General features: G+C 39.2%; 1 protein-coding gene across 1 annotated transcript; it reads right to left on the reverse strand.

Moving 5' to 3' along the window:
• Window positions 1-220: 220 nt before the first annotated feature.
• C1H5orf34 (chromosome 1 C5orf34 homolog) lies at window positions 221-25,652 on the reverse strand. The gene is made up of 14 exons (XM_066253551.1): window positions 25,332-25,652; window positions 22,638-22,772; window positions 21,691-21,918; window positions 21,448-21,537; window positions 18,355-19,001; window positions 16,238-16,336; window positions 14,078-14,201; window positions 9,332-9,423; window positions 7,665-7,734; window positions 6,468-6,638; window positions 5,578-5,672; window positions 3,558-3,656; window positions 1,993-2,033; window positions 221-1,104 (listed from the first exon to the last, which is right to left on the reverse strand). Exons 3-14 carry the CDS (start codon window positions 21,883-21,885, stop codon window positions 914-916), a joined length of 1,914 nt encoding a protein of 637 aa, XP_066109648.1. The 5' UTR covers window positions 21,886-21,918; window positions 22,638-22,772; window positions 25,332-25,652; the 3' UTR covers window positions 221-913.

The raw sequence follows: 25,652 nt of genomic DNA on the forward strand, positions 1-25,652 counted from the left end.
GGGAAATTGAATCTTCAATCTTGAGCAAACTCAGGCTCTCCGTTAAGAACTTCCCATTACTTGTGACACTCTTGGTTCTTAGCCAAGGTACAAGAAATAGCACTTTTGGTGAGCTCGTTTCTCTTTTACTTTCACACACTTTGTAGCATAAATCTTTTCAGATTTTTAAAAAAATTTATTGGGGTGACATTGGTTAATATACAAGTTTCAGGTGCACAATTCTACATACAGTACGTCTGTATACTGCATTGCGTATATACCACCCCATGTCAAATCTCCCTCCATCATCATCGATATTAAAAGAAACGAACATAGCTGGTTCATGAGACAATTCAGATAAAATTTAGTCATTGCTAAAGCACGTGGTTTTGAAGCAATATTACCTACTTTTATTTTTTTAAAGATCTAATTCTTAAAAGTTGCATATTTTAAAAATCCTTGATTAATAGCGAATGGTTCACAAAACTATAATTTTATAAAATCTTTTTATACTAAAATAATTCAAAATTTCAAAATAACTTTATTAAGTATTCTATAAATATATATTTTTAAATTTACAAGTTAGGTAAAATACATCATAGTTAAATGTCATTTCTCATATAATTATTGTACAGAAGTCACATATACAATTCCTTGGCTTTCTAGTAATTCTTTTTTAAAGATTTTATTTATTGATTTTACAGAGAGGAGACAGAAAGGGGTGGGGGAGAAGCCAGAGCAACTAAATAGTAGTTGCTTCTTGTATGTGTCTTAACCAGGCAAGCCCAGGGCTCTAAACCTGTGACTTCAGCATTCCAAGTCCACGTTTTATCCACTGCACCACCAAAGGTCAGGCAGCTTTCTAGTAATTTTATACCAGTCACTTGAAACAATATCCTTAAGATTTAATAATATATTGTGATAATTTCATTTTTCACCTTTTAGAATTTGATAGAAGACAGTCAATATCCTGAATAATTTCAGAGGTTTTCTTCAATGCCACTGATACTCTCTTTTCATTAACTTCTTCCAGTAAGGTTTCTGAATATTTTGGTGTATGTTCAGAACACTGTTCATTTTTCTTGTTAGAAATCTGGTTTAGGACACCACTATTCTCCAGTAACACTAAGTTGTTTAGTTAAGGAGCTTTTGCCCACATTTTTCATTATACAAGTATTTTTAATTTCAGAAAGCCTGATCTTCATGTTAAAGTATGATTTCTCCATAGGGAGGAAGATCTCCTGGATTAATAATAGAGTTGGCACTTCAGAACTTATCAAGTCTATCCCTTCTAGATAAAGAAACTAGAGTATAAGAGAGGGGGAAAGGAAAGAGCATGGATATGTAGGTTTGGATGGAGGTTTGGTGATAGGGAGGAAATAAAAGCATAAAAATCTCAGTAAGCCTTTAGCTAGATTTATGAAGAACAAGAGAGGCCTCAAATATATAAATGAAATTAGAAATAAAAAAGGGGAGATTACAACTGATACCACACAACACAAAGTATATAAGAGACTACTATATTCTATACCAACAAACTGGACAATTTAGAAGAAATGGATAAATTCCTAAAAATACACAATCTACCAAGACTTGAATCATGAATAAAAAATATGAACAGACTGAATGCTAGTAAGGAGATCAAATCAGTAATCAAATTCTCCCAAGAACCAAAAGCCCAGGACCAGATAGCTTCACTAGTGAATTCTACCAAACATTTAAGGAAGAATTAATACCAATCCTTCTCAAACTCTTTCAAAAAACAGAAGAGGAGGGAACCCTTTCAAACTCATTGTATAAGCATTATCCTGACAACCACAACCAATCAAAGACACTATAAGAAAAGAAAATCTTCAATATGTACCTTTGCAAACAAGATACATCTCAAATGTCTTAGATATTCAATGAAGCTCCACAATGTATGTGTGGATAAATATAAACTACAGCCATGAATTAAGCCTAGTATAGAAAGGGAGAGGTTATATTGGACAATATATTATGTTTAAAGGATACAATTAAACTTCTGTATCTTTTCAAGTTCAGAAGCCACACACCTGTGGGTAAAAGAAAAATAAGTTCATGTTAATTCTTTTTATTCACAATATTTCTAAAGCATACTTGATTTTTTTCATAAAGTTTACAATTTTAGACAGAAAAACCTAAAAGGTAAGAATTCTCTTTATATTGGCTTTATTTATCAACAAATCAACTTGACTCAACTGATATTTATTGAGTACTTTTAATAAGAAAATCAAGTGAATAAAAGTATCCATCGCAAGGACTTTTTATCAAGTATTGATATTTGAAGACAGTGGCCCTACTAAAACTTCTTAGTACTAACCTGGCATGTCCTCTATTTTCCTCTTTAAAGGACACTCAAATTTAAAAAATCTACTAAAATCTCATCACGTTTGTTAAATGATATCTCCTTCCTTGAATTCTTATAATTTTAATTAACCATATGTTTATTTGTAATGTCTTCTCTTGAACGATTTCATTTTCTCTGTCTTCAAGAGAAGACATTACAAGTAAGTATATGAGTATATGTTGCTAACTACTTGGACAACTTTTCTGCCCCAAAAGAGTCTGCAGTTGAAAAATTGAGAATATGAAAAGCTGAATCCTGAAGATACCTGAGAGAGTCAAATAATATCTACTGATTTGATTTGTGCCTCTTTCTCTAAGTAACTTAGGAAAAGCTGTAAGAATTAGGTTAAAAAAATCAGGCTTATTGTTTATATATTTTTTCATCGCTATAAGACACTTTATAACTTACATTCAAGCTTCCTGACTTGCTCCTGGTATTCTGGTATACTCTCATTGATCCTAACCTTCCTAATGACCTTTATTTCTGTCATTTTGTTCCATTTAGGAGCTTGTCATTTCATCAAGTCTGAACTCCTTTAGTGATTAAAAGATCCATTCAAAACTCACACTATACCTAACAGATAGCATCTCCTCCATAAAAACTATCTTCTCACTCTCTCTACAGTCCAAAATATTCATTTTTACCTCTCTCCTTGCTTCCTCCCTAAAATGTCTTAATTTCCCTGAATATTTCTTTGAGCCCAGTGCTAGTCCCCTGCACCCTGGAAGGCATGCAGGGGGGACTAAAATACTTGCTTTATTTGTGGGTTTGCCATTTAATTTGGAGGAGATCATTAATATGATGGAAATTATATTATTTTTTTAATAACTTTTTCTGAAAGCTTATTATATAGTCAACATTTTATTTCTCTTAATATTACTAAATTTTTTTTAAAACCTCCTTTAAAGTTTTCCATAAAGTTTTCCAGATGACGTTCTCACATTGAAAGAATCACCCATTTTGACATGATGTTTTCAATATAGTTTTCTGACCTTTAGATGAAATATAATATGATGAATTGTAATAATTAGATATCTGATTAAAGAGAAATTATTTTTAATTTTAAGTTATCAAAACATGGAGGTAAATATATTTTACTTAGAAAAGGTTTTCTTGGGAAAAAAGTCTTAGCGTTTACCATTTGACAGTTTAATGTTTGAGTATTAGTTGGCTCAACTACGTGAATTAAATTTAAAGGAAATATAAATACCAATTTTCTTCAGGAATAGAAGATGAAGGATGTGTGGGCAGCTCTCTCTGACTAATCTGGGTCAGTCTTCTGCACCATGAGATTACTGCTGACACATATCTAGATTGAATACATTAAAAGAAATATTGAAAAATGAACTTGTACAATATTTATAAAAATATTCAAGAATGACTAATTAAGACAATTGGAAAAAGGGGTAAAGAGAATATTCTAAAGTACAGCATTTACTGGGCAATTCTCTGAATCTTCTTTATTGGAAATAGAAAAGGCAAGTTTTTTTCAGTATTCATCAAGGAGAAAAGGATTTACTCACATTCATAATTAATAAAGAGATTTAAGAGTCAGAACAGAGGATATTAAATTATATTCAAAGTTCAAATTCAAATGTCTAAATTTGCCTTTATTTGCAAAGAAAAATGAATTTCATTAAATTTTATTGGTAATGTGTTTACACATAAGACTAAGTGAGCATCTGCTTTTTAAAATTTAAACTATATAGAAAACACCCATTAACACACACACACACACACACACACACACACACTGAATATTCAAAACAATTATCAAGTTTAATAAAATGATTTTTCTGAAGTGACTGGCTGAAACAAATAGTAATGTTTGCTAAACACACTATCTTTTTTAATCAAATTATTCAAATTAACAATGAGTATTGGAGCATTTATAACAAAATGCAATAAATCTCAATAGAAAAGTAAATTTGAGAGAAAGAAAAGATTCTTTTTTTTTTTTTGTATTTTTCTGAAGCTGGAAACGGGGAGAGACAGACAGACTCCCGCATGCGCCCAACCGGGATCCACCCGGCACGCCCACCAGGGGCGCTGCTCTGCCCACCAGGGGGCGATGCTCTGCCCCTCCGGGGTGTCGCTCTGCTGCGACCAGAGCCACTCTAGCGCCTGGGGCAGAGGCCGAGGAGCCATCCCCAGCGCCCGGGCCATCATTGCTCCAGTGGAGCCTCGGCAGCGGGAGGGGAAGAGAGAGACAGAGAGGAAGGAGTGGGGGGTGGAGAAGCAGATGGGCGCTTCTCCTATGTGCCCTGGCCGGGAATCGAACCCGGGTCCCCCACACGCCAGGCCGACGCTCTACCACTGAGCCAACCGGCCAGGGCCAAGAAAAGATTCTTTGTGAACATTCTCAAAGAAAAATCACGCCCTGGCCGGTTGGCTTCTGGCATGCAGAAGTCCTGGGTTCAATTCCCGGCCAGGGCACACAGGAGAAGTGCCCATCTGCTTCTCCACCCCTCCTCCTCTCCTTCCTCTCTGTCTCTCTCTTCCTCTCCCACAGCCAAGGCTCCACTGGAGCAAAGATGGCCCGGGCGCTGGGGATGGCTCTGGTCGCAACAGAGCGACGCCCTGGAAGGGCAGAGCATTGCCCCCTGGTGGGCAGAGCATCGCCCCCTGGTGGGCGTGCCGGGTGGATCCCGGTCGGGCGCATGCAGGAGTCTGCTGACTGTCTCTCCCTGTTTCCAGCTTCAGAAAAATACAGGAGAAAAAAAAAAAGAAAAATCATTGAAACATCAAGAACATCACAAATACAATGAGTATAACAAAAACCAAAATAAAAACAGCACATTTATAAAATGCTGATTTCAAGAAGCTTCTCCATTTTAAGAATAATCATCACTTTATTTTTTCTACTTTATAGAAATATACCAAAGTATATTTATTTGTGGTTGCAAACCTTACTTCAAATTGGTTAGGAGATTAATTGGTTAACACATCTGACCACAACCTCCACAGAGCCAGTTATAGCTAACACATGCATTTTAAAAAATCACTTGAATACAAATAGAAATTATCAAAGCTGACCTGAGCTTTTTAGTTATGTTAGATGCCAATATAATTGTAAACTCTGAAACCTGCTGAAATGACTGTTCATATCCACATGTAAAAACTAAAACAAAATATAATATGTAAATATGGTTTATGTTTCCTCTCTTTCAATTAAAAGTAAAGGCTTTTATACTAACATAAAAATCCTTTTTAAAGTTGCTTTTCAGTACCTTTCATATGGTCCGGGATGATCAATTTGAATTAACTGGTCGTGCCCATCAGGAAGAGTTAACTTACACCAACCCAAGCTGAGACTTTGTTTTATCTTAAGAACAGAAGGTAAGTTTTATTATTCTAAAACTGAAACACACAAACAAAACCCTTTTCTAATTTAGCAATTTAAAAAGAATATAAATCATTAAAAATTTATTGTGACTGGCCCTGGACAGTTGGCTCAGTGGTAGAACGTTGGCCCGGTGTGTTGATATCCAGGGTTCGGTTCCTGGTCAGGGCACACAGGAGAAGTGACCATTTGTTTCTCCACCCTCCCCCTTTTCTCTCTCTCTTTCATCCCATCCTGCAGCCATGGCTCGATTGGCTCCAGCGAGTTGGCTTTGGGCGCTGAGGATGGTTCCATAACCTCTGCCTCAGGTGCTAAAAATGGCTCTGGTTTTAACCAAGCAAGGGCCCCAGATGGGCAGAGCATCGCCCCCTAGTCGGCCTGCCAGGTGGATCCTGGTCAGGGTGAATGTGGGAGTCTGTCTCTCTGCCTCCCTTCCTCATTTAAAAAAAAAAAAAAAAAATATATATATATATATATATATTATTGTGACTCATCAAAAGTTCTATTTTACATGAGATATAAGTATTATTTAACCACTACTCTTATATAAACACATACCAAAAGAACAAAATACTAGTCCCTCTCTCTCTAAGTTAACTTTATAAAAATGACTATTTACTATACCTATCTGATTTTTGCTAGGAAATCCAATGATCAGTAAAGCCTCTTAAAAGATTTTATACCTCAAAAAACTAATATAGAACAAAATAATAATAAGTACCATAATATTTCCACAAAGAAAAATACAAAATAGATTTCAGTCTGAAGTATCCTCACCTGTCTTTTTTCAATAAAAGAGCCAAAATTCCAATTTAGGGTTACAGTCACACCATCTAAAAAGATAGCATGTACTTTGTCATCAGAATACGCAAGAAATCTTCCCATGGCGGGTATGAATGATTCTCTCAAAAGTGAAGGCAGTATATTCTTATCATTTATCCCAGGTACCTAAAATCAAGTAAGTAAAAACAGCAATGAGTAGAGTTAGCCATTGACAAAATTTAATTGATTAATGAACTCTGAAGATACTTTCAGATTCTTATGCATGTTTTAACTTTTCCAGAAGCAAATGCCCAAAACAGTCCATCATAGCAGCTTAAGCTCCACTATCTTGGGAAAGTTACCATTCTGCTCTGCCTTTTACATAGAATCTACACAAAAATTGGGATCTATAGCAACATGTAAGTTTATAACCAAATTAGTACAGAGACAGAAATCAAAGTCAAGCATCACTTCCTCCAAGTCAGCATTAAAGAATGTGCCTTTACAGTATGGAAAGAGTGGAAGGTGTCCCACCAATGTTTATGAACTGCAGAAATGATCTCTGAAAGTACAGTCTTACCGATGTTACAATAACTATGTTTTTACCTACAAAACCAATCAATTCCCATGCCCTTCCCACTCCATTTAGAAGAAGAAACAAAAAGAAACTATATATAGCCTGCAGTGGATAGAGCGTCGGACTGGGATGCGGAAGGACCCAGGTTCAAGACCCCGGGGTTGCCAGCTTAAGCGCGGGCTCATCTGGCTTGAGCAAAAAGTTCACTAGCATGGACCCAAGGTCACTGGCTTGAGCGGGGGGTTACTCAGTCTGCTGAAGGCCCACAGTCAAGGCACATAATGAGAAAGCAATCAATGAACAACTATGGTGTCACAATGAAAAACTGATGATTGATGCTTCTCATCTCTCTCCATTCCTGTCTGTCTGTCCCTACCTATCCCTCTGTGACTCACTCTCTGTCCCTGTAAAAAAATTATTAAAAATTAAAATTATAAAAAAGGAAACTATATATAATAAAAATATAACAGGCTCATTTTATAGTGTTTATTAAGTGATATTTTTCTGAATAAACCAATATTAATGTTACAAAGAATTTCTCACACAATTTAGGTGCCAGTAATCTAAATTTAGGAGTATACAGAAACAATAAAAATAATTTAAAATATCTTGCTTTTGAAAGAATTTTAAGGTACCATTTTCCAGCAGCATATTCGGTAGTTATGGCTTAAAGAAAGCCTCATCTTGGCACAGTGCTGAAGAATCCTGTGAACACAAAGAACACAACTTGAACATTTATTTGCAAATAACAGCTTTTCCAATTCTAGCAAACCATGTTCAATGTCATATGACAGTGATTTCAACCTTTTTCATTTCATGGAACAAATAAATTAATTACTAAAATTTTGCAGCACACCAAAATATATATGTTTTGTCAAACTGAAAAAAAAAACTAACACAAGGGTAAAATTATGCTTCATTGACACCAGAGGGCTGCTGTTTGTGTTGGCTGTTGTCATTTTTTAATTTAACTTTCGGAGGGCAAAGAGTTCAGTGCCCCTGACTAAATAGGTATTGCATGGTTGAAACATTCTTGCAGCACACAGATTGAAAATCTCTGCTGCTATACAGCAGCTCAGGCAAGTAGTTCATTTCCACTGAAATATATCCAGACTTATTTCCTTCCAGAAATCCCTAAGCCCTTAGAAGGGAACTACTACTCTTTCCCTTTGTGCTAATCTTACCTACTGGAAGGTTATTCCTCTAATTTTTAGCAAGGACTCCAAATAGAATTTTCAGGTGCTCCTTCTTAAGGTGATAGATCCACAGGGCTTAAAAGCATTAGCATAGTCTAAGAGTGGTAGGTTGTAAATCAACTGCCCCTAGGAAATCAAATTACAGATCTTCTCCTTCAAATCTACTTTGGACCTGCTTTAGACATAGTTTGTAAAAATAAGTAATTTAATTCAAAAATCCACTTTCATTCTTCTGAGCACTACAAATTAATTAGGATAACTTAAAGAAACATGAACTAAAGAACCCAATTACACTTCATCTTCTGTATACATTTGGCAATCTTTATTACTCTGAAGATAATAAAGAAGTATAAAATTTTAAGTGTATGCTCAAATCCTCAAGTTGATTCCAAGGAACAATCAAGATGCCAGATTGACCCAGAGAGGTACCTATTTCCTACCAGCACTTGCTTGCCACATAGAAACGTTTCTCCCTATTTCACTTTACATTTCAAAGACAGAGAAGTACTCTTTTAATAATATAGCTAGCTATTAGGGTCTCTGACCAGGCGGTGGCGCAGTGGATAGAGTGTCAGACTGGGATGCAGAGGACCCAGGTTTAAGACCCCGAGGTCTCCAGCTTGAGCACAGGCTCATCTGGTTTGAGCAAAGCTCACCAGCTTGGACCCAAGGTTGCTGGCTCAAGCAAGGGGTTACTCGGTCTGCTGAAGGCCCACGGTCAAGGCATATATGAGAAAGTAATCAATGAACAACTAAGGTGTCACAACGCACAACGAAAAACTAATGATTGATGCTTCTCATCTCTCTGTTTCTGTCTGTCCCTGTCTATCCCTCTCTCTGACTCTCTCTCTGTCTCTGTAAAAAAAAAAAAAAAAAATCTATCTATCTATATATATCTATATATATCTATATATAGCAATTACCTTATTTATAAATGATGAGACCAGAAAAGTTGACAGGTTTTACTGAACATATATATTTCTATTTTACTACCAATTCTAATTAAGAATTCTTAATTAGAATTGGTAGTAAAATAGAAATAACCATTAGAAAAGGTATCAAGGTTCTCAGACACCTAACACTTCTGTTGAATGTGAAGAACTTACCGGGTTGCTGGTTTAATTAGAGAACGCACAGAGAACAGACTTCCTGGTCTATCTGGAGGAAGGTTATTTACTGAATACATTTTCTCTTCCCTCTGAAATTTAGGTTAAAATGAAAAATCTCGTTAATAAACATTGGCCATTATTACTTATCTATTTTTTGAAATATATATTTATATAGTGGCAAAGCAAGCAGTTATTTTAACTTAAAGGCCATAAAAGTTATATTTTTAAAGGTATTTTATGACGCTTTTCAATTTTCCCTAGCTATTCAAATGTTATATGTATTCTCATAGCCTATAACTTACTGTCCAATTTAAATCTTGGCTGCACTTAAATTAACATGGTTATAAACAATTTTTCTTAGAGGAAAACATATTAGCAGGAAACATATCAAATAAACTTTTCCCTTTAGACCAAAATAAAAGCCTAAACCTCAAAACATATTGTAGTTGAATAAATTTATCATTTTGTTCTATTTTATTAATGAAATAACTATTGCTACAGTTTGTGAAAGACAGTATTATTTAGAGTCTTTGGTTCTTGAATTTTATTTTTTATTTTTACTTATTCATTTTAATGAGAGAAGAAGGGGTTGAGAGAGAGAGAGAGAGAGAGAGAGAGAGGAACATAGATTTGTTCTTGTATGTGTCCTGACTGGGGACTGAACCTGTAACCTCTGTGCTTCAGGAAAAAGCTCTAACCAACTGAGCTATCCAGCCAGGGCTTCAGTTCTTGGATTTAAAATTTTTTTTTATTCCTTCTGAATTTCTTCTTTCTCAAACTCTTTATTGCTAGTGTTTCCCAGGACTCTGTCTCCAGCTTTCTCTTCTGGCTTCCTGATTTCTTCTTGGGTCATTTCCACAGGGTTCAAAGCTATGTTCGAAATAATTATAGTAACAGCTAACATTTGTTGAATAGGTATGAGCCAGGTATATATTTCAGATGAGGAAACTGAGGCTCGAGGGCTAAGAAGTAGCAGAGCTCTGTTCTGAACCACCAGAGAGTACAGCCCATCTTTTACCATCAGAACCTGGTATACAGCAGCTACTCAAAAAGTCATCTTGTGGCCTGCCTGTTGGCTCAGTGGTAGAGCGTTGGCCAGGCATGCAGGAGTCCTAGGTTCGATTCCCGGGCAGGGCACACAGGAGAAGCACCCATCTGCTTCTCCACCCCTCCCCCTCTCCTTCCTCTCTTCCCCTCCCACAGCTGAGGCTCCATTGGAGCAAAGATGGCCTGGGCACTGAGGATGGCTCTGTGGCCTCTGCCTCAGGCGCTAGAATGGCTCTGGATGCAACAAAGCGCCACCCCAGAGGGGCAGAGCATCGCCCCCTGGTGGGCATGCCAGGTGGATCCCGGTCAGGCGCATGAGGGAGTCTGTCTGACTGCCTCCCTGTTTCCAGCTTCGGAAAAATGCAAAAAAAAAAAAGTCATCTTGGCCCCTTTATCCTGGACTTAGACTTGAATATCTAAATCGTTCCTGGGCTTCTCCCCAAACTGTCACAGACTTTTCAACTTCAACAAATCAAAAATGGAATTATCTTCATTTCAAAATTTGCATTTTCTCCTTCCCTACTTTGTATTTACCTCTGCTGTGTGAATTATCACGTGCTGTCCTTCTTCTCAGTTCCCTCCTGCATCGTCTCTCTGTGTCTGCCTAATTTCTCCTTTTCCTTCCATCTTAGGATAGCTGAATGGAAGACCCACCAGCAGGGGGAAATCCCCTAGTTATGTCCACAAGCACAGCACCCTCTACTCCTGATTCCTGAACTTCATTCAGTCTTTTACTGTGTGTCTACCCCTTTAGAATGGAGCTTCATGAAGGTAGGGGTTGTGTTTGTTTTTCTCACCTTTGTATCCCCAGCATTTATCAGTCCAGTGCTTAGCACATGCTAGACCCTCAAAATATCACATTTTAATTCTTTATGTCTTTCTCTATCGGACACTGAGTTCCCTAGGTGTTCTTGTCTTTTCTACTACCCTACCTACTGCATCAATTCTAAAATGCTTATTTTTTACAATAAAGCTCTCTGAAATCTGGAACCTTATAATTGTCTTACAATCACTATCATGAAGATTGAGATGAAATATAATAGAATTTAAATCATCTATTGACTCATCCTGGTTAGAACAACAAGGAGCCATCAATACAACAATTTAGATTTGAGAAAGTTTTGGTTTAATACAATGGCTGGTACCACCACTCATTGATTTATTCAATAATTTGGCATCATTTTCAGCTCCCCTCCTGCTCCTCAATACCTCATTAGTCATCAGTTCTGTCCTCTTATTGTTTTGTGTCCATCCCTACCTCTTTATTCTCACCATCACTGCCTAGCTACATACTCTCTTCCCTGAGCTACTGCAGATGTCTCCTAACTGGTTCTACAGCTCCAAGTCCCACCTCTTTCCATCCTGGTCCTCTTCCTCTGAAATGATCTAACAGCAGCCTGATGTCACCTCCCTACTTACCTCCTTCAGTGGCTCCCCACATGCCACAGGGCTCTCATCTGTTCATGAGCTAGCCCAATTTTGTGGCCCTCTTCTATGGTCATCCCTCAACATTCCATCTGTTCTAGCCAACTGAACAACAGCATTTTTGTTTATTTTAACATACTACACTCCCTACAGGCATGAGCTTCCAGTTAGGTGACATTTCTCTACTGCTGTGCACACTAGCAGTAGGAGTATATTGAACAAGCCAGGGCATATCTCTAGTGTGGGCCAATTAGTAAACAACCATTAGTCAATAAGAAGTCACATAGTATGGAGGGTACCGTGATAGGGGGTAACATGGGTAGCTTCTTTAATCTGGACATTCAGGAAAAGTCCCCTTGAGGAGGTGACATTTGATAGGAATTTTAACAACCAGAGTCAGCCATGCAAAGAGCTGAGCAAGTCAAGTGCTCTCTTCGCTATATGCTCCTCCAGCCTCCACCCCTTTTTCGTGTAACTCTTCCTTTAGGATGACAGATCCTAGCTTAGGCTTTTGGGGTCGCCAAAACTGGGTCAGGTGCCCCCTCCTATCTGGTTCCAAAACAACTTCTTATCGCTACAGAAGCATTTACATTGTGAGTACCTGTCAATCTTTCCTGTTTAAAATTTTAATTATGCAAGTAATAATACATTTTTCTTGAAAAAATAAAAATTAGCTAAAAAAAAAAAATATATATATATATATAAAATTTAAACTCCCCTCCATCCTCCTCCCTCACAAAGTCACAAACTCCTTTCCCAAAGTAACCACTTCAGTGTGTATCTGTCCAGGTCTGTCCCTGTGCATTCATATGTATATTACATACACTAATATGTAGGTCTGGGGCTTGCTTTTTGTTCTATGCATAAAAGACACCATGCCCCACGTTCTTACGCAAGTTTCTTTTCACTCGCCAGCGTCCTGGAGACCTGCCGGTATCGCCGTCGTGCCCCTGCACTCCCCTCGTTCTTTCACACTTCTTTCACACGGCCACACAGCATGCCCCAGCTGTCCACAGCTCGCCAAAGCTCTTCTCTATTGCTGAGCTTTTATATTGATTCATTTTTTGCTGCTATGAATGCTAACACCTACAATTTTGGCATGCTTCTTTCTATATATGTATTAATATTTTTCTAGGATAGATATGTAGAAGCAAAATTTATGGCCAGTTTTGACATTATCAAATTGGTCTCCATGACGGCAGAACCAATGCATACCCCATTGACGAAAGCACCGTTTTCTACACCCTTGCTGACAGGGGACAGTATCGACCTTCCAGGTTTCTGACAAGTTGTAGAGTGAAAAAAATCCTGTGTTGTTGTATTTTAATTTACATTTCCCTGATGCAAGTAGTAAAACTGAACATGTTTTCAAATATTATAGGTTATATATATTGCCTTTTTTAATAATCATAAGCATGGGTAGGGGGTTATTACTGATTTCTAGTGTAGAATATCCCATGCCTTGCCTGACCTTGCAATTTTATCTAATTTAATAGAAGTTAAATGTTTAAAATTTAACATAAGCTCAAGCTTATCAAACTCTTCTTTTACAGCTTGTTTTTTGGTATTGTGCTTAAGAAGGCTTCTCCTACCCCAAGATTATAAACATGGTTTTTCTCTATTTTCTAATAATTATAAAGCTTGGTTCTTAACTTAGCCCTTAAATCCATCTGGGATTAATTTGGAGTACGACTGAAAGTAAGAAGCAAACAAAGTTATCCTCAAAAGAGGGCAGATTATTTCTAGTCTTTTCACTCAAGTAGACAGGTAAGAGTGAACGTGTGTCACAAATTTTAATTTGATATGTTAAATATACCATGTTATGTTTCACTGTTTTCAATAACAGAAAACAATCTTGTTCAACTTTCTAGTTATATATAAAGATTTAGGAATTCAGAGGTATTTAAAATATGCAAACAATACATGCTAGGGAAAAAAAGAATGCACTTTTTAATGTGCAAATATTAATGCAAAGAAGTATATTCATTGAAAATAAAGATGCTGGTTTCAGTGTTTCCTATTGATAAATTCTATGACAGAAATTTAACTTCTGATTTAAAAACAAATTATTCAGGCAAATGGAAAGCAGAATACAATAAATACACAGTGGTTAATAATTATTATGCCAATGTTGGCAGTAAGGTTATATTAATTGTTCAGACTAAATAGTAGCAAGCAATGTTATATAAAGATCAAATTTCCCATATATTCACAATGATTTGGAAACAGCTATAAATCAAATCTTGAGTTGAGACCTCCCTGGAAGCTTACCTCCTCTGATCCTTCTTGAATGGAATAGTATGTAAAATAGTTCCCAAAATAAGTACCTTCCGATTTGAAAACAGATCCATCTCCAGGATAAATCTCTATTGAGTTCATATTTTTATGGGTAAGTCTAAGGAAAAGAAATAATTATAAGTTTTTCCCCCCTAATTAAGATTAAAACATACATGTAGTCAATTTTACAAAAAAAAAGCAATGAAGCATTAATTTTTACCTATCTAGCAAATGGAAAATTTCATACACTGTACCCCCAACCAGCTAAAAAATACGAGAATACACAGAATTGGCTGGTGTATCTTCTTTAGTAACTAAGCTCAGCTTCTGGAAGTGAGGCACCTTGTCTTATCATCCTGGCGTCCCCACTGCAGATCACAGTGGCTGGCACCTAAGAGTCATCAAAGCAATGCTCATTGCAAAGGGGTTAAATAGAACAACTCTAGAACCTGAAAATAAGATTCTTCTTCTTTTTTCAAGTGAGAGAGAGAGACAGGAGGGGAGAGAGATGAGAAGCATCAACTTGTAGTTGCATCACTTTAGTTGTTCATTGATTGCTTCTAATACATGCTTTGACCAAGGGGCTCCAGCTGAGCCTGTTACCCCTTGCTCAAGCCAGTGATCTTTGGGTTCACGCCAGCAATCATGCGATTATGTTGATGATCCCATGCTCAAGCCAGCAACCCTGCACTCAAGCTGGTAAGCCTGTGCTTAAGCTGGCAACCTCAGGGTTTCAAACCTGGGACCTCAGTGTCCTAAGTCAGTGATTTTTCAACCTTTTTTTTTCATGGCACAAACACACACTAATTACTAAGGTCAGTGCCCCTGACTAAATACAACCATTTCATCTCATGGCACAAATAAATTAGTTACTAAAGAAGAAGAGGTCAGGGCCCCTTTTTCTTTAGTAATTAGTTTATGAGTGCGTGAGAAACAAAGGTTGAAAATCACTGTCACTGCGTCGCCACTGGTGAGACAATAAAATTATTCTTCAATAATGAAACAAGTAGCATCCATACTGATGGATGAGATTAACCATGTGTAGGTGTAGAAGGAGCCGTCCCTCAGAGAAGGTGACTGACTATACCTGAAATAGCCAGGTACAATCAAAGTACTGGGTATGTAAACTCTAAGAACTTAAGGCAAGTCAATTTTATTAAATTATATATGAAGAATATGTTGTCAGAAGCAAGTGGGTCCTCACACAGGAAAAGGAAAGCCCAAGAACAAACAATTGCAGTACTCTCCAGAATTATTTACAGAGTGAACATCTGAATCTGGCCAACACTAGCATTTAGTCACTAGAGAGGTTGGGGTAATTCAGTAGGATAGTGTGGGCACAGAGCAGCCACTCAGTGAGTATTTGCTGAGTGAATACAGGCTGAAATATCCTGTTAACTATCTAACTTCTCTAACTCCATGCTCCCAAAGCAACTTTTTTTTAAAATTTTTTTTATTTTTCTGAAGTGAGAAGCAGGGAGGCAGAGAGACAGACTCCTGCATATGCCTGACCGGGATCCACTCTGCATGTCCACCAGGGGGCAATGCTCTGCCCATCTGGGGTGTTGCTCCCTTGCAACTGGAGCCTTTCTAGCACCTGAGGCACAGGCCATGGAGCCGTCCTCAGCGCCCGGGCCAACTTTGCTCCAGAGGAGCGTTGGCTGTGGGAAGAGAAGAGAGAGACAGAGAAAGTAGAGGGGGAAGGGTAGAGAAGCAAATGGGCTTCTCCTGTGTGCCCTGGCTGGGAATGGAACCCAGGACTTCCACATGCCAGGCCAATGCTTTACCACTGAGCTAGCCAGCCAAGGCTTACAAGGCAAGCTTCTGATGTGACTAATTCAGAGAGCTAGATCCCACATGCTTGGAAGGGGTGTCCAAAACAGCTGACATAAGTATTTCATTCACTAGCAAAACTATTCCCTTACTGGCTTTGGAGCTGTCACAAAAATCTTGCTAATATGGTTAATGTGAATTCATAATGAGACCCATATGCACCCTAATATAATGAAGCTTTGAGACCTTAAACATCAGGACCAAACACAGGAGCACAGTGGCCCCTGCAATATTGTATCCTCCTGTAGTTGATCTGTGAGGCTGGTCCTGTCCCCTCGGTGACATCACTAAATAGCTCCAACTCCAACACAGGTGCCTTACCGATATGTAATACCCTTGTACCAAACCACTTTTACGAGTTCAGGGTAGGAATACTCTTCATCAGACTGTTCTTGTGAAAGAAAATCACAAAAATTCCACCTGTGAAGGACAAAACACAAGTTACTGATTCTGGTGGCTCAACATAAATACCTTGAGAAGTCACAAAATAGTGTTACCATAGCAAAATTTATTTCTTGCTTGATTCATTAGATTATAAAAAATAAAAACATGAAAGTATGTTAAATTTTAAAATGAGTCTTATTTTTCCATGCATCTTAATAATCTCATTATTAAATCTTAGCACAATTACATAAATTAACAATTTTACTAACCTTTAAGATTTAGGATTCAAACAAAAAATATTTACTGAAGCATCTATGGTGGGCCAGGTACTTTATATGCACTTGGGGTATATCACCCAAAAAAAGCAAACATGATCGCTGTGATGTCAGATAGTAAATCCTGAGCATAAAGAAATTACTGAATGCTATAGGTTATGTAAGGACCTTATTCTGTCTAGGAACTCCGGGATACCAGCCTCTGGAAGTAAGGCTTACGCAGAGACCTGGACACGAACACAAGTAGCAGGAGCATTCCTGGCAGTAGAAAGAACCAGCACAGAGGTGACAGAAAGATCGAGTAAGCTCTCTAGGGCCTGCACGAGCCCAGTCCAGCAAGAATAGTGTGGTGACAGAGGGAGGGACTACAGACACAGGACTGTCGGGGCCTGACACTGGAAGTCTGGAAAGCCATGTCTGAGGATAACAGATTTCAGTCTAAAACCAGTGGCAAGTTATTGAAAAATTGTTGACTTAGAAGCATTCATCTATTTTGATGCATACTTATAATACTGGATTTTCCTATCTTAACTAGATGATCATGACACACCCGAAAACCATTTCCCACATTTTGTTTAAACAGCAAATATGTACTCAGAGACTATCTGGGATCAAATTCTAATTCTGCAAGTACTAGCTGTGCGACTTTGCTCAGGTTTCGTTAACATTTCTGTGTCTCCAAGTTCCTCTACAAGAGGGATGATAACAGCTAGCACTTATCTCATGGGGTTACTACGGGGATGGAACAGGTAAAGGCCAGCCATGCCGGGCACAGGAGTGCTATTACCATTATTACTGCTCTACATCTACTAGTTCACATTACAAATCTTAAATCATTAGCTTATTCAGCTCTTAGTGGAGGTAAAAATTTTACACCTAGCCATCCAAAATCCTCTCCCTTTTGAAAATGGATATATTTATAGTCAGTCAAAGACAGGGATGGCCTCTGAGATCAAGTATGAGAGAAAGAACCAATGATCATGAACTTGTCAGATCTGGGCTCCAGCAGCCGAGGAAACAGGCTCTGCTGTGTGGCAGCAGATGCCTCAAGTCTGGTGCAGGTCCCTGGGCCATCCCTTACCACACTTTAATAATCTGTTCTGTGACAGTGATTCTCACTGGACTCAGATCCTAGAAAGCAGAGACTGTGTCCTAGTCACCTTTATAGTCTCTGTGCTTAACAGAGTGTCTAGTGCATTGTCAGCCTTCCATAAACATTCATTCCTTACACAGACTTAAGAAAACACAAATAACACATTTGCTAGTGAAATTATTTACTATCAGTTTTTTTTTTGTTTGTTTTGTTTTTTTAAAGATTATTATTTATTTATTTACAGAGACAGAGAGAAAGTCAGTGAGAGGGATAGACAGGGACAGGCAGACAGGAACGGAGAGATGAGAAGCATCAATCATTAGTTTTTTGTTGCGCATTGCGACACTTTTAGTTGTTCATTGAATGCTTTCTCATATGTGCCTTGACCGTGGGGCTACAGCAGACTGAGTAACCCCTTGCTCGAGCCAGCGACTTTGGGTCCAAGGTGGTGAGTTTTTGCTCTAACCAGATGAGCCTGCGCTCAAGTTGGTAACCTCGGGTCTCGAACCTGGGTCCTCCGCATCCCAGTCCGACGCTCTATCCACTGCGCCACTGCCTGGTCAGGCTATTTACTATCAGTTTTAAACACAGTTTTGGATCAACAGAATGAACTTTCCTTATGAATGCTATCAGATGATTTAGAAAGAAAAAGTATCTTTAGGAGGACTGGTTCTCTCTCCCATTACCTGTGCAGGTGTGGGACAGGACAGCTGAGTAACAGGGCCCGGGGGAGAACAGAAACTTCCTCTCCTCTTTCCTCGGAAACATTGGAAGTTAAAACTGTATTCTGGGTGGTATGTACATCAGTTCCGGACACACTGCCGATCTGATCGTGAAAACCAAGTGCTAAGGACAGAGGGTACCTCCATTCCTCTGGGCAGGAGGACACAGGCCAGCGCTGCTCTACCCACGCGTGTACACAGGTGTGCTTTGTACCAGGCGAAGGCAGCGCCTCCTTCCCCTCAGTTCCAATTACACAGCGCTTCTTCTCTGAAGGTTCTTTAGATTTCACAAGTGGGCAGTGAAGTTCATTTTCTTTATTCTTCACACTCTGTCCTGGTAAATTTCCATAAGTAGAAATCTTGCCTGCCTTTTCAACTAGTTGCTCTTTTTTGGCTTGATTATTTTTTTCTGACAATATTATAGATGAGTCTGGCTTCTGGCTTACTTTACACAAAAAATGCACTGTAAATTCATGCCGAGATTTGGGCAGGCAAAGATAAGCATGGCCATCTAAAGATGTTATCTTTATGGTGCCACTCTGTGTGCATGTCCTGCCGTCATTGGTATCAGGACCGGGCCATCTCACCTCCGAGATGTTGAGGAGGATACGCTGAGTTGAGGAGAGAAAAAAGAGATGGTTAGTATTTTCTGTTAACAGACTACATTTTTCATAAATTGGATACTCACATATTGTGTTAAAGTTTCGTGTTTTACCATCTAGGGAGAATGAAAAAGGAGAGCCTGACCTGTGGTGGTGCAGTGGATAAAGCGTTGACCTGGAAATGCTGAGGTCGCCGGTTCGAAACCCTGGGCTTGCCTGGTCAAGGCACATATGGGAGTTGATGCTTCCAGCTCCTCCCCCCCTTCTCTCTCTCTGTCTCTCCTCTCTCTCTCTCTCTCTCTCTCTGTCTCTCCCTCTCCTCTCTAAAATGAACAAATTAAAAAAAAAAGAAAAAAAAAAAAGAAAAAGGAGAGCCTGGCATCAGACTATACTGGGTTTTCCACAAAATGTTTGATACTGTTAAGACGCTCCCTTTAGAGAGGTAAAACATACACACACTGACGAAAAAATGAGAGAAAAGAAAAAAATCATCCTGCATACTTTTGTTTAAAATATACAGTGAATCAGAGATAAACAGACTTTGAGACCCTCCCAAAAGTCAACTCTTAAAAAAGACTATACATGAAGAAAGAGCACTATAATGTACTGTTAAAAACAGTCATAACTGGCATGAAATTAGCCACTGACAGAACAAATCAGAAAACACGGAAACAGACTCAACGTATCTGAAAATGTTACATGTGACGATGTAAGTTTTTCAGAACAAGGGGAAAAGGGAGAGGTATAATATTTAATAAATGGTACTGAATTATTGAATAGCACTTGGGAAATGGTATCTCAAAGGGTTGTGACCTGGACTAAAGTACCTGTCCTAGAGAGGACCTGGTACACCAAACACTAAAATAAATTCCAGGCGACTTCAAGAGTAATATTTTTAAAAACTGAATCACTAGGTGGGTACTGACCAACAGCAAACACTCATAACAGGCAACATGCCTGCTGCATCTTCTCATGTGAGACAGAAACAGCCGGTGTCACGTAACAGTCTTTTAATCAGATAATTTTGCCAACAGCTAAATATTTCAACTTCTCTGTATATAAAACTTTAAATTTACAAAAAAAACTGTCAAGAAAGCCTTGTAAATTTATAGCACTATGTTAGTACACTAAAATTAAGAAAAGTATTCACTGATAACAAACCTGGTTTGTAAGCACAATTGGTTCAGCAAGTTCTCTTCTAGAATTAGACTGTCCGATAGTGCTACTGCACCATCAGCATCAAGGTACACAATTTCAATGAATTAAAAGATACAGTAGAAAAACAGACTTGTAGAGTGAATTACAGCTTAAAGCTTTTCATGGCTTCTTTGCCATGAGACAATATAATAGGAAGCCCCTCAGTAGGTAGGCAAGCATCACGACAGTAGCAGAAAGTGGTTAACAGGCACTGTCTTCAGAATCAGACAGACTGGGTTCAAATCCTGGCTTTGCCACTATGAAAATTTCTATCAACACGTTAAATAAACGCTCTGGGGCATAGTTCTCTCACATGAAAAAAGGAGCTGATACCCAGTCAATATACCTTTTCCAACTGATTGGACACCTGTTTAGATCAGCAGGTACCCAAGGCATACTAGTGCTAGTAACTGGTTTTTTTGTTTTTTTTGTTTTGTATTTTTCTGAAGCTGGAAACGGGGAGAGACAGTCAGACAGACTCCCGCATGCGCCCGACCGGGATCCACCCGGCACGCCCACCAGGGGCGAAGCTCTGCCTCTCCGGGGGTCGCACTGCTGTGACCAGAGCCACTCTAGCGCCTGGGGCAGAGGCCAAGGAGCCATCCCCAGCGCCCGGGCCATCTTTGCTCCAATGGAGCCTCGGCTGCAGGAGGGGAAGAGAGAGACAGAGAGGAAGGATGGGGGGGTGGAGAAGCAAATGGGCGCTTCTCCTATGTGCCCTGGCCGGGAATCGAACCCGGGTCCCCCGCACGCCAGGCCGACGCTCTACCGCTGAAGTAATTGTTTTTAATATCACTCCCAGTTCTTGGCACATAGGAAACCCTGAATAAGTGATAGTTATTAATATTATTCCTAAAAGTTCAAAATAGAATATAAACAAAAGAATAAAATTTGTATACCCATAAGTAACTACATATCTCTATTACATATTAGCAAATAACTACACATGAATTACTAAAAATGTCCACATAATTGCTTAACTTTTACACCTCCAGGAATCAAAAATCACCAATCTGTAAAGCTCTGAGTATAATCCTTGGCTACAAAGAAAAAGACAGGGTAATGAATTATGTAACTTCTGTGTCTCAATCAATATACAAAACATGAAAACCCCATAAGTCTGGTGAAATGTAAAGGCCTATCTATTCTATAGCAACGTCTTATTTCCATATTTCATGAAGAAAAAGACAAAATAGGAAAGTACTTATTTCTAATTATTTGTCCTTAAATCTTACAAAAGTGAGGTTTAAAAAATTACCTTTTTTTTTCCAGAAGGTATAATATTTTCAGACAAAAAAGGGCAAGTGGCAAAACAGTTTCGAAAATCTAGGGCTCGCTGTAGTAGCTCCTACAAAAAAGATGCAAATGTAGTATTAAAAAAAGATTGAAAATCCATTCAGTGTTACGGTAACCCAGCAGCATACTTATTACTTTCCATATTCTGGTCTCCTCAGCAGCATCTTGGTGTTAAAACCAAAGTGTCTGTGTCACCTTTACTTACTCGGTAAGTGCTAATAACAAAATGTGTCCTTTGACGAATTCTTTCTGGTTGTTCTAAGGGGTGTGCTGAAGTAGGCGGAGCCTTTTCAAATAAAAATTCCGAGCCGCAGGGAGAAAGCTGCAGTCTGGAACCATCAACATACTGTACTTGCACTGAATCATCTTCATAAAGGACCATTCTTACTTCAGCCGCCATCACTAGGAATGAAATGTCCTTCCGAGGCAAAGACTGCAGGAAATAGGAAACAGCAGCACACACAGTTCTCTGACATTACAAAAGTTCAACCGAAATAAGCTGATGCATTGTTTAAGAACATAAGTAAAACATGTTGCCATTGCATTTACTTTTGTTAGAGGAAAAGTGATTATCTTACTATAAATGTTAAATCTGAAATTAACATCCTTAACAGAATGCTTGATTAACCCCTAAGGCTTTACTCCAGGGAGGGACCATAACTTAGAGCAGGGGTCGGGAATCTTTTTGGCTGAGAGAGCCATGAACGCCACATATTTTAAAATGTAATTCTGTGAGAGCCATACAATGACTCATGTACCTTACGCATTATCCAATAAAAATCTGGTGTTGTCCCGGAGGACAGCTGTAATTGGCTCCTGCCACCTGCAACCATGAACATGAGCGGTAGGAAATGAATGAATTGTAATACATGAGAATGTTTTATATTTTTAACGTTATTATTATTTTTATTAAAGATTTGTCTGCGAGCCAGATGCAGCCATCAAGAGCCACATATAGCTTGCGAACCATAGGTTCCCGATCCCTGACTTAGAGGGAGAAGAGATCCCATCAAGTTATAACTGCTTTTATAATTTCAGTAGTTTTACTTCTCCTGAACTTCAATTTCAGAAAATTATATGCTCAGTATCTCATTTCAAATAACAAGCAAATTCTACCTTTGCAATAAGAATACAGCAAATCATTTGGAATACCTAACTAATAGACCTCCATGAAAAGAACACCTGGATTCTTGTCCTTAGCCTGGCAATGAGAAGTATCTTCACCCTGGCTAGGTTCTCAGTTGGTTAGAGCGTCGTCCCACTATGCCAAGGTTGCAGGTTCGATCCCTGGTCAGAGCACATACAAGAGTCAATCAATGAATACATAAATAAGTGGAAACAGATCCATGTTTTTCTCTCTCTAAAATCAATAAATAAAAATTAGGGGGTGGGAGGAAGGAAGTATCTTCATGTCACTACTGAGCAAGCTAATTAATCTCCTTAGATTCTTCCTTATTTCAGTTAATTCAGTTTCCTCTTCTCCACCTTTGAAATGACTGTCATCACACATGCTTTCCATGTAGGTATGATGGAAACAGAATTAGCGGATTGGGTTCCATTTGTACCCAACATTTACTAGCTACAAGCCTCAGGTTGTTTCCTTACTCGTAAAATGGGGATAGTAACAGGATTGTTGTGAGGATTAAATGAGACAACACATATGACAGTACTTAGTATTGTGAACGTCACCTTATACGAGCTCAATAAATGATTCCTTTCTAACATCGTTCTTTCTAAAACTAACTCCATCTTCTTCTAGGACATCATCCCCTTACTATTCAGATCAAGGTTCATCTGACAGGAAAAAATAACTTTCCATAGACACCACTTTCCCCAGTTTACTCCTATGTCCTACCAATAAACCTCTCAAGTATAATATCCAGTCATTGTCCATTAATTGTCATTTCATTGCAACCCAGCTTTCTCCTCCACCCCTCTGCTGAACTTGTTCCACATGGGTCACCGATGTCTGCCAGCTCCCAGTGACTTCAGTCTCCATCCTACTGATCAAAGTCTGACAGCCTTGGCCACCTTCCCCTGAAGCAAACTCTCTCTTCCTCTACCCTTTATTTTGAAAAAAAGTGGTGCGGGGGCTGGGGGGACTGCCACAGCTTTCCCTATGTCTGCCTCTGTTATTAGTTTAATCATTCCTCTCCATCATTCTCTTAAATCAAGAATTCTTCAAGAGAAGACCTGATCTTAGTCCCCATTTCAGCTCTTACTGTATATACTCATGTTGGTTTCACCCTTTTTTATTTACTTATTTTTAAATCTTACCCCTTCAATGTATGTAAGCAGCTACATATAATCAGTCTGTAATCATTTATGGACTGTGTCAGGATGTAAGCAAATATATATTAAACCATAGGATTTCTCCCGAGGAGATTCACACAACTTTACCTTCTTTCTCTAAAGAATTCCAAATCTGACCTTTCTCCATTTTGAGTTAATGACATCCCATGATAGCAATGCTTGACTTCTCATTGTTCCCCTCCAGACTCTAACAAGTCTTGTGGATATTATTTCTTTCCTGAACCTAGCTCTGCCTTTTCTATTTCAGGCCATCAGCTAGCTCTTCCCTCAGTTCCTGACACTACCTGACACCCTTTCCCAGCTTCTTCCCTCCCCTTTCCATTTCCAAGGTAACTTTCAACCACTTTACAACACTTGTTTACTTATTTGTTAAGTGACAATATATATTCATAGCCATATATATACATATATATATATATATATATATGGCTACTTGCTATTTTAGGGAGATAAATACAGGTGCATTTACAAAGGAGGAAATATATTTTGTGCTACTAAATGGGAAAAGGTCTCTGTCTTTGGCCAAGTTTAACTTTTCTTTTTTTTTTCTTTTTTTTTTTTTTTTTCACTTTTCTGAAGCTGGAAACAGGGAGAGACAGTCAGACAGACTCCCGCATGCGCCCGACCGGGATCCACCCGGCACGTCCACCAGGGGCGACGCTCTGCCCACCAGGGGGCGATGCTCTGCCCATCCTGGGTGTCGCCATGTTGCGACCAGAGCCACTCTAGCGCCTGAGGCAGAGGCCACAGAGCCATCCCCAGCGCCCGGGCCATCTTTGCTCCAATGGAGCCTTGGCTGCGGGAGGGGAAGAGAGAGACAGAGAGGAAAGCGCGGCGGAGGGGTGGAGAAGCAAATGGGCGCTTCTCCTGTGTGCCCTGGCCGGGAATCGAAACCGGGTCCTCCGCACGCTAGGCCGACGCTCTACCGCTGAGCCAACCGGCCAGGGCAAGTTTAACTTTTCTTATGAACAGCTTATTAAGACATTAATATATATTAATAACAAGCATACACAAGAATCAGTAGAATGTCTCAAGTTCCTGGCATATCATAAATTCGCCCCAGTCCACATTTCCAGCCACAACTGTCTGTATTACTCCTTGTTGTCAGCACCCAGCACATTACATACGAGTATGTCTAACGATCAAAAGCGGCAAGTCTGTTCTTGACCTCAATGGGAACCTCTTTTTTCTATTTTTTATTTTAGGAGTACATTTATTAAAGCTGGGACGGTGAAAGGAGGAAAGGCTTAGGGTAAAAGAAGGGAGAAGACACACTAAGTTGGGCTGCTTTGGCTCACTGAGAAGTCAGAGAAAAGAGGCCTTGGAGGCAGGTTCATGGGCTTAGCCCAACCCAGCCCCTGCCCACTGCTCCCCGGTTGAAGTCTCCCGGGTCTCGAGTGTGGGAGACGCGCGCCTGTGTAAGGGAAAAGCGGGGCGCCCTCTCAGGAACGGAAGCAGACGGCAACCTCATGTTTCAAAACGCATCTCTAGTTACAGGAAGAGCTGACCAAAGCAACTACGTTTTGAACTCACACAGCAGTTCCGAGCTGAAAAGTCGTGGAAACGAGGCCAATCCACGGCCCTTGCGCTTTAATTTGTCAAAAGGCTCCCAGCGCAGCGTCTGCGCCTGCCCAAGGTTAATTCTCCAGGAATTTCTCTTGACTGTAGCAAATTACCAACAAGTAATGTTCCTCCATGAACAAAAACAATCACAATCAAAGGGAAATGAGGCCACAGAGAGATGTTCTGGCCGAGGCGTCTATCAAGCCTGAGAATATGGAGCAGCTGTACCGCCAGCGACGAGCCTGGATAGAAAACACAACGAACAGAAATTCAAACCTTCCCGCCCCCCAG

Source organism: Saccopteryx bilineata, chromosome 1 (genome assembly GCF_036850765.1).
Source record: "Saccopteryx bilineata isolate mSacBil1 chromosome 1, mSacBil1_pri_phased_curated, whole genome shotgun sequence".
Taxonomy (NCBI): domain Eukaryota; kingdom Metazoa; phylum Chordata; class Mammalia; order Chiroptera; family Emballonuridae; genus Saccopteryx; species Saccopteryx bilineata.

Excerpts from the sequence above, each read along its gene's own strand:
- C1H5orf34 (XM_066253551.1), bottom strand. The coding sequence starts at position 21,885 with ATGGCGGCTGAAGTAAGAATGGTCCTTTATGAAGATGATTCAGTGCAA. Across the intron at positions 9,424-14,077 it reads TTCAAGAAGGATCAGAGGAG|AGGGAAGAGAAAATGTATTC; the intron begins GTAAGCTTCCAG and ends CCTAAATTTCAG. Across the intron at positions 6,639-7,664 it reads GAATATGCTGCTGGAAAATG|GTACCTGGGATAAATGATAA; the intron begins GTACCTTAAAAT and ends ACTTGATTTTAG.